This window comes from Zeus faber (assembly GCF_960531495.2).
Source record: "Zeus faber genome assembly, chromosome: 19".
In the NCBI taxonomy this organism is placed as follows: domain Eukaryota; kingdom Metazoa; phylum Chordata; class Actinopteri; order Zeiformes; family Zeidae; genus Zeus; species Zeus faber.
In genome coordinates this window covers 3,832,189-3,844,680 of record NC_137206.1, presented here as the reverse complement: position 1 = coordinate 3,844,680, position 12,492 = coordinate 3,832,189, and the positions used below count along the sequence as shown (strand labels likewise).

General features: G+C 46.4%; 1 protein-coding gene across 1 annotated transcript in view; it reads right to left on the bottom strand.

Annotated features, from left to right (window-relative positions):
* Window positions 1-204: 204 nt before the first annotated feature.
* Window positions 205-12,492, bottom strand: part of ptprn2 (protein tyrosine phosphatase receptor type N2) — a gene marked incomplete at both ends in the record, with an annotated part of 94,928 nt that continues 82,640 nt past the window's right edge. The window contains 6 exons of the mRNA XM_080020060.1: window positions 205-276; window positions 2,026-2,099; window positions 3,873-3,937; window positions 4,639-4,692; window positions 7,445-7,611; window positions 8,050-8,169. Coding sequence (XP_079876186.1) covers window positions 205-276; window positions 2,026-2,099; window positions 3,873-3,937; window positions 4,639-4,692; window positions 7,445-7,611; window positions 8,050-8,169 — 552 coding nt within the window. The remainder of the gene's footprint in view (window positions 277-2,025; window positions 2,100-3,872; window positions 3,938-4,638; window positions 4,693-7,444; window positions 7,612-8,049; window positions 8,170-12,492) is intronic.

Genomic DNA, 12,492 nt, shown 5'->3' with positions numbered 1-12,492 from the left:
TTTAGGGGATGACTAGAGAGATGGTTGGGTCGTTCATGGGTTAAGGTTAGGGTGACTGGTTGGGTTAGGGGTTAGGGTTGGGGGTTTACGGGGTTGTTGCTAGAGATATGACGGTTATTTATGTGGTTGGTCAGTTGGGTAGTTAGGTAGTTGGTTGGGCGGGTGGTTAGTGAGATGGTTTGGTTGGTTTGGAACCATCAAACTTCACTGAGGGAGTGCCTTCAGAATGGCATTCACTTCTTCTGCCACGGCTGTCAGAGCAAACTCAAACTGCTCCTGTAGACAGAGAGAAGGAGAGAGAGAGAGAGAGTTTTCAACACTATAAATAGATTCCGTTTGCTGTGCGTGTCCGTGCATTAAGATGTGACACCTGTGACCCTTCTCCATCTATTTCCAGAGCATCATGGAGGTAAACACCTCAGAACCTCCATCGATCCCTCAGGTCGCTCTGTGAGTCACGCTGCCTCTCGGAGCGCATGGCGAGCGCTCCTGCTTTTGTTTGTGAAACGGACTCACGGCGGTCTCTGGGGGGGGGCGCCGCGCGCTGGGTCGATGCTCGCCTGAAGGACCCCCACCTCCCAGACGCTGGATCCACTCCCAGAAAAGAGGATGCTGGGAGTTTCGGTCTTCAGATGTGTTTCGACGCCCGCCGCGGTCTCACCCCAGGACGGCCCTGATCAATACTGAGTCACTTTTAGTCTGATTTTACTGGGCTTTAGCTATGCCCTTCCTTTCTCTATTTTTATTTCTTTAGGTATTTCAAAAGTGCAGTGAAAAAAAACCCCACTACACCCAGGGAGAAGGTGCCTCTGTCTTCGAGCGAAAGTCAGGAATGAAAAGCAGCATAAAAAGCAGCGTTTCAGGTCTGATGAACAGCAGTGGAGGGTGCTGTTTGCAGAGGTACCAGCAGGGGGAGCTCTGCCTCTGCTCCATGGAGGCCGGGTGGCAAACGGACTAATCAGACAGTTTACTGATAATACTTTACTTTGAGCTTCTGATACAAAAAGAGCAAAACCACAAAACACAAAAAAAAGTGTCTGGAAAAATGTCTCTGAAAATATAGCAGCCAGAAGGGCGGGTTGCATAATAATAATAATAATAATAATAATAATAATAATAATAATAATAACAATAATAATAATAATAATAATAATAATGATAACAACAATAATAATAATAATAATAATAATAATAATAATAATAATTATAATAATAATAATAATAATAATAATTATTATTATTATTATTATTATTATTATTATTATTATAGGGCGCAGTCCTGCATCAATGGGACAAAATTATCAGATATGAATAGTAGAAATACTGATGTTTCTGCCAAATGATTTAAAGACAAAGATTTTAATATTGTAATTTAATTTGGCCTCTATGTTTTGAAATAATCAACCATTATACTTCCGCTTTTTTTTTAATAAGCTGAGTAATTTGTGCTGAGTTTATTTAGCAGAGAAGCAGCTCCAGCTCTGGGTCGTTAGGGTGCGGCCTCACGCTGATGTGGAATAACAGTTCCAACAAATTACTATTCAGATATTACTGCAGCGCCACAGGCAAATCAAATGAAATAAAAAATAATGCATCTTTTGAAAGAGGAACAGGATGTCCTCTACCTTCCTCAGGACAACATGGAGGACGTTATCGTCACAATCATGTCAGCCATTTCAGCACTAAGAGACCCAAAACTCACCCAATCCCCATCCAACACTTACATCCAACCCCCTTCAAGCAATATCCAGCCCCCACCAAACCCCCATTCAAACCGCATCCAGCCTCATTCAACCCCCATTCAAAGCCCCATCCAACCCCCATCAGCCTCATCCAACCCCCCCTCCACTCCCACCACCCAGCCCCCACATCTGATCCCTCCCATTCAACCCCATCCAGCCCACAATCAGCCTCCATCCAACCACCATTCAAACCAACCGTCCCACCCCCAGCACCAAAACAACTCCTCCATCCAGCCCCCATCCAACCCCCACCCAGCCCCCGAGCCTGCTTCTGGGTCCGTACCTTTGTCTGGACCATGCCAGCCCTCTGGTCCCTCAGGTGCTCCAGCGTGGCGGCGATGTCGATCTCTTTAGCGCCTGCAAACACAGCACAGATTGGAGCTGAAAGCAGCGTAATCCAGTGTAATCCAGCTCTCATCTGTCAATCTACAGCCTCCGAAAAAATGACTACATTCACGCCTGGAACGAGCTGGAGCGCAGCCACTCAGATATCACACAGCTCAGAGGGGGGTGCGGTCGGTGGAGGAAAAAGATGTGAAAACGCCAAGCATCGCCTTCTAGAATCCAGGATCTTGTGGGAAACTGATTGGTGTCATGTCTGTGAACAACGGTGTAATTCTTTATGAAACACAAACAAGGAACATTTCATCTCCAGCTCTGACGGAGCAGGTACATCTGAGGCACCACGTGGTCCTCCAGTCCAGATCGAATCCTGAGAGTTTCAGGTCTTTTGTTGCCGCGTCTGAAAAGCTCAGAGCGCCAAGCCCCGAATCCATTCAGGATTTTCCCCTTTTAACCAAATCAAACAAAGGAGAGAATCAAAAGGAGAGAAAGGAGAAAGGAGAGCGAGCTGCAGAGTCCTCAAGATGTTTCTCTGAAGATGAGGAGGACGCAGAGCTCTGCAGCTGGACTTTGATCTTCCAGGAGGGCGGAGGTGCACGCGAAGGCTGACAGCCCAACGAGAGCGGGATCACGCTGGTTCTCCGCGGAATCTTCCACAAGGATTCGAAGGAAACCGGGAGGAGGAACCGGGCGGAGGAACCACTGGGAGAGACTAATATTATTGACGTCGTATCCGAATCAAACTGGGATCTGCCCGTATAAGGAAACGTAGGATTTCTAGAATAAATAAACAATGAAAATAGAATCGAATCTAATCTGACGGAGAGTCTAGAACAGAACAGAGAATAAATAAAAACAAAGATAAAATTCCTCTCCATACGAGTCGAATCCAAACAAATTAAAAGTTGTCCCGTCGTTCTTTGTGTGAACAGATTCAAACCCCTGATGTTTGTCATGTTAATGGTTTTTCCCAGAGCACTGTGCTGGAACCAGCTGCTGGCCTGGCACCGGGGGGGTCCAGGGGCCACGGGGCCACGGGGCCGCGGGTTAGAGGGCAGGGTGGCCATTGTTCCCTCTGTTGACTTTCCTGGCCCGGACAAAGAGTCGCGGCGCGGCTGCTGGTTCACACCGCTGAGACTTTATCCAAATATTTGGAAGCAAATAAACACGATAACAGGTTTATTTTCTCAGGTTAAATCGGTGAATTTAAAACGCGAACGGAGCCCAGATACTGGTCCGAGATTGAGAAATTTAGAATTGTATTTAGACCAGAAGGTGTACTGTGTATTTGAAGTTCAGGAAAGGAAAAGAGAATGGTTTAACAAATTGAAGAAAGTTTTCCAACTTTTCAAAACTGATCCAATCAAACCCAGTGTGGGATTTGGGGCCTGATCCAGCCGGGGGTTTGGGGTTTGGGACCCGAATCCGGTCCGCTGTTTAGGGGTTTGAGGCGTGATCCAGTCCAGGTTTTTGGGTTTGGGACCTGAATCCAGTCCTGGTTTGGGGACGTGACCGCTGAGCGTCTTGGAGGTGATTACTGGAGTGAAGGAGGATTTGTTTTGCTTCTATTCACCGCCAGCAGCATTCCTCCCTCCTTTCTTCCTCCTCTCTCTCCCTTTCTCCCGCTCCCTCGCTCTCTCGATGCTCGGTCACCCTCTAATGAATCTCCGAGACCCTCTGACGAAAAGGAAACGAGAGGCTTTGGCGTTGCCACGGAAACGCTCGGCCCCAAACAGAGTGAAGGAGCGAGGGGGGAGGAGGGGGGAGGAGGGGGAGGGGCACTCCTACCTTTCGCCATCCTATTGAGAACCATGTCAATCAGAATGTAAGTCCCACTCCGACCAGCTCCATCACTGCACAAAGAGGAGGAGGGTGGATTTATTATTATATGAAAAGATTGGTGCATTGCTGAATGGAAAATGAGCAGCCTGAAAAGATAAAACAAGGAGAGCCAAACGCACCCATAAAACCCCCGAAAATAACATCCAAATATACAGAATGCACAGAATATAGAGAATATAAAGTGCATTTGTGGATGTGTACGGATGAATAAATAGGAAAACAAGGCCACGGAGACGTGCTCACATCGGAGAAACCGAGATCGACCCTCGTGAGGACGGAGCTGTACTGAAAATACGATGATCTACAAACTGCATTACACTTCAGTTTAAACCCAAAAGGCTCCTCCGTCCGGCGACCTGTCTCACCACCGTGCTTTTATCTTGAGGCTGTTTAACATTTATCTGCTTTTATTGTTATTTGGCGTTTTGCCGCCCTTCTTGGAAAAGGGACTGAATCTCCCTGTGGCTTCCCTGGTGAGATGAGGGTGAAATAAAATACAATAAAATACAATAAAATACAATGGACCGCACAGGAAAATGCCACACTTATCAGAACGACTTTTATCCTAAAATCTAAAGTCCCCAACACCTTCGACACCAGCAAATGAATGAGTTTGCTCTAAATGTGATGATGTATGAAACCATGTAGGTCGTATATATTACTGTACGTAAACAACCACAAACTGTTCTGTGGGGTATCTATCTGCACCCACCTGCAGTGCACGATGACCGGACACGCTCGGCCGCGGTAGCACTTGTTAACCTTCCTGCAATGAAGAGAAAAGGAGAAAGGTGACGTTAGCGTAGGATGCATCGGATATATGAGGCTATATTAGGGTAAATATATATTAGTGTTGATTGGATGACGATATGCCAAATTATAAATATGCTGCAAAATTGTATTTTGAAGAGATGTTTCATTTTTGTTGAAAGCATTTATTTGAATAGATAAGAGAAATAATAGAGATAATACACAGAAAAGATCATTGGATCAACTGAAAAAATGGCTTCAAATGAGTCGGTCCAATAATCCCATCCAGCGATGAAGCCGCGTCCCTGAATGAAATACCAAATGGGCTATGAAGCGTGTATATATATATATATACACATGGTATAGTTTATACTGAATGTAGGTCCTCCTCTTCCATTATGAATTCATTGTATTTATTGTAACTCCAGCAGCTCCAAACCGAGTGGCGGACGCAGGTTTCAAGGTGCCGGCGGCCGACACGAAACCTCTTTACAACTCGCTGTTGCCATGGAAACCGACCACGTTCTCATTTCCTCTCTCCTCATTCGGCTTTTACCTTACAACGAGCATTTCCACAAAATAACACCTTTCATATTGATTTAGTTTTGTGTGCACCATAAAGAATGAGAGTATTTCATTAGACAATGCGGAACACACGATGAACACAGATGTTGAAGCCTGGTTCTGCGGCAACAACAAGACAACGTCTCAGCATCGCAGTCGCAGTCTGGACGTGAACTTAAAATCCTCACGTTTCGTTGTGTCTCAAACGGTGGGGGGAAAAAAGAGGAGAATTAGGAGCAGAACCGTTAAAATCAAGGGAGTACACGGAAAAACTGCAAGGGCAGCGGGTGCTCCTGCAAGATACAGGACCGGGAGATGAAAGTAGGAGGGGATGGAGAGAACGAAAGAGAGAGAGGGAGGGAGAAGGAGGGAGAGAGAGAGGGAGGGAGAAGGAGGGAGAGGGAGAGGGAGGGAGAGAGAGGGGAGAGGGGTGTGGCAGCCCTGGCTGAGAAGGTGCAGTTTCCAATGATCACTTTTGTGACTATGCAACTGGGCTCATATTACTAGCTGCAACATCACAAAAATGACACTGGCAACCGCTAAACACTGAGCTGGACCGACCCGACCCGGGCCGCTGGAACCGGAGTCACACCAGAACCAGAACCAGAGTCACACCGGAAATTGTTTGTGTACGCCAGAACTGGGTTCACACCAAGTTCATACCAGAACCAGAGTCGCCCCGGAACCAGAACCAGAGTCACCCCGGGATACAGTTACACCAGAACCAGGTTCACATCAGGTTCATACCAGAACCAGAGTCGTACCGGCACCAGAGCCACCATAGAAACAGTTACACCAGAACCAGGTTCACATCAGGCTCATATCAGAACCAGAGTCACACCAGAACCAGAGTTACACCAGAACTAGACAGCCAAGCACTAAAGAACTCCCCATCAAGGTCTGGGCCCCAAGTTGCAAATGGGCGCCCGGTCTCTGGCTCCGCATGGACCTGAAAGCGTGACTGGCGCTGTATCTACTGGAGGACCAGACGGAGGTCCACCAAACACCATGGATCTGATCTGGATCTAAGTCCAATTCACGGATCTCCATCTCTGCTCAGTGCATCCATCTCCAGCACAAACAGGGGCTTGGATCCATGTATAAAAAACATTCCCTCGTTCCGAGGCTCTTCCTCCCGGAGGGTGGAGCTGCCTCCGAGCAGCTCCTCTAATGGAGAAGGTCGTCCAGCGGAGACCCCCTCCCTCCTCCCGGCTCTAACTAGACAGCTCCTCTTTAATTGGCCGTTTGAAGCAAGTTGGATATTCCTTTTCCCCTCCTCTCTTTTTTTTTTTTCAGGCCAGGCCATGCAGGGACTGTTAATTTGCTGCCTCGTCTCAGCTGGATGGAGGGTGGAGTTGGAGGTGTGGTTGGGGTGGGGGAGGTGAGGTAAGGGAGCGGCTGGTCGAGCATCGAACGTCAGAGCGGGCCCACCTGGTCCTAGGGCTAGGGTTGGGCTAACCCTGAACAGAACCCTAAGAGGGCATTTGAGGACTGGGTTTTGCTGTTTTCCCCTCGACTACCAAAGTCACTGTCCCAGTCCCTAAAACGCTGCTCAGACCTCCTCTGATCGGTGAAATGCTTCCAGAGCGACACCGGCAGTGTTTGAGAGAATTACACACCGGATGTTTGCTCGTGGCCAAGCACCTGCGCCATATGGAAGAAGGTCTCCCCCCGACACCTCAAACACGTTGGCGAACGTTACGTTGAGAACATAAGGAGAACAGAAGAAGTGATGCATGGACGTGCCGTACATACTACAGGAAATCCACACAAGGTTCTAAACCGTCCAGAGCCGTATCCAAAAGGACTGACATGCCGGCTAAAGATCACAGCACCGGTCAAGTCCTGGAATACTGACGGTGTCCAGAGGGGGCTTCAGGGTATCGACCATCCTCCAAGATGCAACAAAAACACTGAAAGTGGGACCAAGCGGAGAAGAAGAACCCAGAGAAAATACAGACTCAGGAGAAACAACAAACTCGCCTTCAGTCGCATCTCCTCGGGTTTCTGACAACTCTCCTCCAAGTTCTAACGTCATAACCCAGCTAGCATTCAGTTAAATTTGCCAGCTAGGTTATCTGGCGATGGAAAGAAAAAATTCAACATTTCAAATCGTGGCCGCGTTTCTCACATTTTATGCCAGACAATTCTTTGCTTCTTCTGGGTCTGTGATCTAACCGCCATGAGGCCGATCGTCACGGTACCTGCGGAAGTCCAGCAGGGTGCGGGCCGAGTCGGGGATCCCGCGGTCCATCCAGGACAGGAAGTGGAACTGGGTGACGGTTCGCGTCTCGTTGGTCTGGAGGTTCTTCAGGTAGAAGCTCCGCACCAGGAAGTCATCGCACCAGATGTGTTCCGACACCAGGTTCACCTGCAGACAGCCAGAGGGGAATCAGCGCCGGGGCCTCATCTCAGGACCACAACCAGCTCTGGTCGCCATCTTTAGTTTTCTACGGTTGGCTTGCATTTTTAAATGGGTCACTTTGGGAAGGGGGTTACTCGTTCTGTGAAACCTTCTCAAGGTTTCCTCCAAACCTCAGAGCTTCAGGAACACTCTACTGACCACGTGAGAAATTGACTGTGGTTAAGGCTTGTAAGTTACAGGGTTAGGACATAATCACGCCAATTTAAGCACTTTTCCAGAACTTTTCCAAACTTAATTTCAAGCACCTTGATGTTTAGGTGTGATACATGGAATTTGTTGCCTATTGAAGTGATTTGGCTTCGAGCACATTTCCAGCCTTGAAACTGCAAAATTTAAGGTGAAGCCAGTCCAGACTCTCAGGACTTGAACGGGGCGTGGTCCTACCTCATAGACGTGGTAGATGTCGGATCCCTCGTCGGGCCAGTAGTGATGGCACTGCTTCACTCCGTTCTCAGAAAGAGGCGTCAGCATCACGATGACCACACAGCCGCTCTCCCACACCATCTAGAGGCCACAGCGAGAGACGAGACGGAAACACTGAGTCTCAGAAACGCTGAGATCCTGGTGAGGAGCTGGACCAGGACGGACCAGGACGGACCAGGACGGACCAGGACGGACCAGGACAGTACAGGACGGGCCAGGACAGACCAGGACGGTACAGGACAGTACAGGACGGACCAGGACGGACCAGGACGGACCAGGACAGACCAGGACAGTACAGGACGGACCAGGACGGACCAGGACGGTACAGGACAGTACAGGACAGTACAGGACAGTACAGGACAGTACAGGACGGACCAGGACGGACCAGGACGGACCAGGACGGACCAGGACAGTACAGGACGGACCATTTTGCTGTTTGGTTCGTCTTTTTCAGTAAAGCTCATATCATCACCATTTTATTTAGGCGACCAATCAGGATGAAGGAAAGTCTGACAGTTTACAACAGCAACAACAACGATGGAGATGAGTGGTAAAGTGTCCGTTGAAGGGCTCTGACGCTGGAAAGCTCTTTCCCTCAGTGTTGGATGCTTTTGCAACGGAAACTGACGACGGCGTGTCCTTGATTGGAGTGAACTCTCTACTTGAACCTGCGCTTAGTAAGCTGGCTAAATAAACTGGCTAAATAAGCTGGCTAAGTAAGCTGGCTAAATAAACTGGCTAAATAAGCTCGTTTAGTAAGCTGGCTAAATAAACTGGCTAAATAAACTGGCTAAGTAAGCTGGCTAAATAAACTGGCTAAATAAGCTCGTTTAGTAAGCTGGCTAAATAAACTGGCTAAATAAGCTGGCTAAGTAAGCTGGCTAAATAAACTGGCTAAATAAGCTTGTTTAGTAAGCTGGCTAAATAAACTGGCTAAATAAACTGGCTAAGTAAGCTGGCTAAATAAACTGGCTAAATAAGCTGGCTAAGTAAGCTGGCTAAATAAACTGGCTAAATAAGCTGGCTAAGTAAGCTGGCTAAATAAACTGGCTAAATAAGCTCGTTTAGTAAGCTGGCTAAATAAACTGGCTAAATAAACTGGCTAAGTAAGCTGGCTAAATAAACTGGCTAAATAAGCTCGTTTAGTAAGCTGGCTAAATAAACTGGCTAAATAAGCTGGCTAAGTAAGCTGGCTAAATAAACTGGCTAAATAAGCTCGTTTAGTAAGCTGGCTAAATAAACTGGCTAAATAAGCTTGTTTAGTAAGCTGGCTAAATAAGCTGGCTAAGTAAACTGGCTAAGTAAGCTGGCTAAGTAAGCTGGCTAAGTAAGCTGGCTAAGTAAACTGGCTAAATAAGCTGGCTAAGTAAGCTGGCTAAATAAACTGGCTAAATAAGCTTGTTTAGTAAGCTGGCTAAATAAACTGGCTAAATAAACTGGCTAAGTAAGCTGGCTAAATAAACTGGCTAAATAAGCTGGCTAAGTAAGCTGGCTAAATAAACTGGCTAAATAAGCTGGCTAAGTAAGCTGGCTAAATAAACTGGCTAAATAAGCTCGTTTAGTAAGCTGGCTAAATAAACTGGCTAAATAAACTGGCTAAGTAAGCTGGCTAAATAAACTGGCTAAATAAGCTCGTTTAGTAAGCTGGCTAAATAAACTGGCTAAATAAGCTGGCTAAGTAAGCTGGCTAAATAAACTGGCTAAATAAGCTTGTTTAGTAAGCTGGCTAAATAAACTGGCTAAATAAGCTTGTTTAGTAAGCTGGCTAAATAAGCTGGCTAAGTAAACTGGCTAAGTAAGCTGGCTAAGTAAGCTGGCTAAGTAAGCTGGCTAAGTAAACTGGCTAAATAAGCTGGCTAAGTAAGCTGGCTAAATAAACTGGCTAAATAAGCTTGTTTAGTAAGCTGGCTAAATAAACTGGCTAAATAAGCTTGTTTAGTAAGCTGGCTAAGTAAGCTGGCTAAGTAAGCTGGCTAAGTAAACTGGCTAAATAAGCTGGCTAAGTAAGCTGGCTAAATAAACTGGCTAAATAAGCTTGTTTAGTAAGCTGGCTAAGTAAACTGGCTAAATAAACTGGCTAAATAAGCTTGTTTAGTAAGCTGGCTAAATAAACTGGCTAAATAAACTGGCTAAGTAAGCTGGCTAAATAAACTGGCTAAATAAGCTTGTTTAGTAAGCTGGCTAAGTAAACTGGCTAAGTAAACTGGCTAAGTAAGCTGGCTAAATAAACTGGCTAAATAAGCTTGTTTAGTAAGCTGGCTAAGTAAACTGGCTAAATAAGCTTGTTTAGTAAGCTGGCTAAATAAACTGGCTAAATAAGCTGGCTAAGTAAGCTGGCTAAATAAACTGGCTAAATAAGCTTGTTTAGTAAGCTGGCTAAGTAAACTGGCTAAGTAAACTGGCTAAGTAAGCTGGCTAAATAAACTGGCTAAATAAGCTTGTTTAGTAAGCTGGCTAAGTAAACTGGCTAAGTAAACTGGCTAAGTAAACTGGCTAAGTAAGCTGGCTAAATAAACTGGCTAAATAAGCTTGTTTAGTAAGCTGGCTAAGTAAACTGGCTAAGTAAACTGGCTAAGTAAGCTGGCTAAATAAACTGGCTAAATAAGCTTGTTTAGTAAGCTGGCTAAGTAAACTGGCTAAGTAAACTGGCTAAGTAAACTGGCTAAGTAAGCTGGCTAAATAAACTGGCTAAATAAGCTTGTTTAGTAAGCTGGCTAAGTAAACTGGCTAAGTAAACTGGCTAAGTAAGCTGGCTAAATAAACTGGCTAAATAAGCTTGTTTAGTAAACTGGCTAAGTAAACTGGCTAAGTAAGCTGGCTAAGTAAGCTGGCTAGGTAAACTGGCTAAATAGCGCCGCCTGTGGCAGTGAGGGGGAACAGCAGCAATTTGATTTCACTCAACTCTATGAGTCAAACTGAAAACGGAAACAGAACAGAGCTGGTGGATGGATGGATGGATGGGTGAATGGATGGGTGGATGGATGTTTGATGGATGGATGAATGGATGAATGGATGAGTGGGTGGATGGATGGATGAATTGATGGATGGATGAATGGATTAGTGGGTAGATGGATGGATGATGGACGGATGATGAAAGGATTGGTGGATGGATTGATGAATGAGTGGCTGGGTGAATGGATGGATGGATGATAGATAAATGGATGGATGAGTGGATGGATGGACATGAATGAGTGGATGGATAGATAGATGGATGGATGGATAAAAGGATGGGTGGATGAATGAATAGATGGATGGATAGATGGATTGATGGATGAGTGGATAGATGGATGGATGGATGGATGAATGGATGGGTGGCTGATGGATGGATGGATGGATGGATGGGTGGATGATGGATGGATGGATGGATGGATGGATGGGTGGATGATGGATGGATGGACGGATAAATGGATGGCTAGACGCTGGAAAGGTCTTGCAGAAGGTTCTGTTTGTTTGTTTGATTCACATGCAGTTTGATTTCCTGATGTTCTCACGACATCACTTCCTGTCACACTTCCTACACAAGGCGGCCCACTTCACCTCGCCAACCGTTGTCGTGGCGACCAAACAAGCTACTAACAGAGACAGCCCGGCGGGCGTGAGATACGTTCCTGTCGTTATCACACCCCGGCGTGTGGAGCGTTGCGCAGCGGATCCGAGACGTTGAGCTTTAAGTTCTTTCCGCCGCCACAGTGTGAGCCCGCGCCACGTGTTGTCCTCAGTTCCACCTTATCACCATCTAACGTGTCCTTGGGAGCGATGGAGGCCTGTGCCGGCTGTGAGCCAAATCAGCAGGGCAGCGGCTCTTTACGAGCGCCATAAAAACACAAAGGACTCTGTGACGCTAGTCGCTAACTGCTAATCGCCCGGCGGAGACATCGCACCCTGAGCGATGACATCATCACATCATCACCAGAACATACCAAACACCATCATCACGACCGGGAAGATCATCCATTTAGTCGTGGGGAATTTATCCAATTACCTCGAAGAAGGCGGAGTGGAATATGATGTTATTCTGCGTCTGGATAAAGAGGTGGACACTGTGGTTCCATATAGCAAGGTACAACCATCAACCAAAGTCATTCCAGGGTAACACTATGTAGTAAAGTGGTAGTATTGTGTCATAACATGACTATCACATGATATATAAGGTGATAGACCAATTAAGTACTATGTTATAACCACAGTGATTCCATGTCAACACAGCGATACGTCTCATTTGTTCAAGACAAGTTTGACTGAAACACCAAAACAATTTTTCATGTGACTGATGAAGGTTGATTCGAAACGCATCCGCAGGGACTGTCGTGCGGTTCAAAGCCGACGTGATGGATCACTGAGTAGAAGCTGTGATTTGGAAAACTGTCGCCTGTCGAAGTCGCCCCTCCAGGTAGAGAGGGAAGA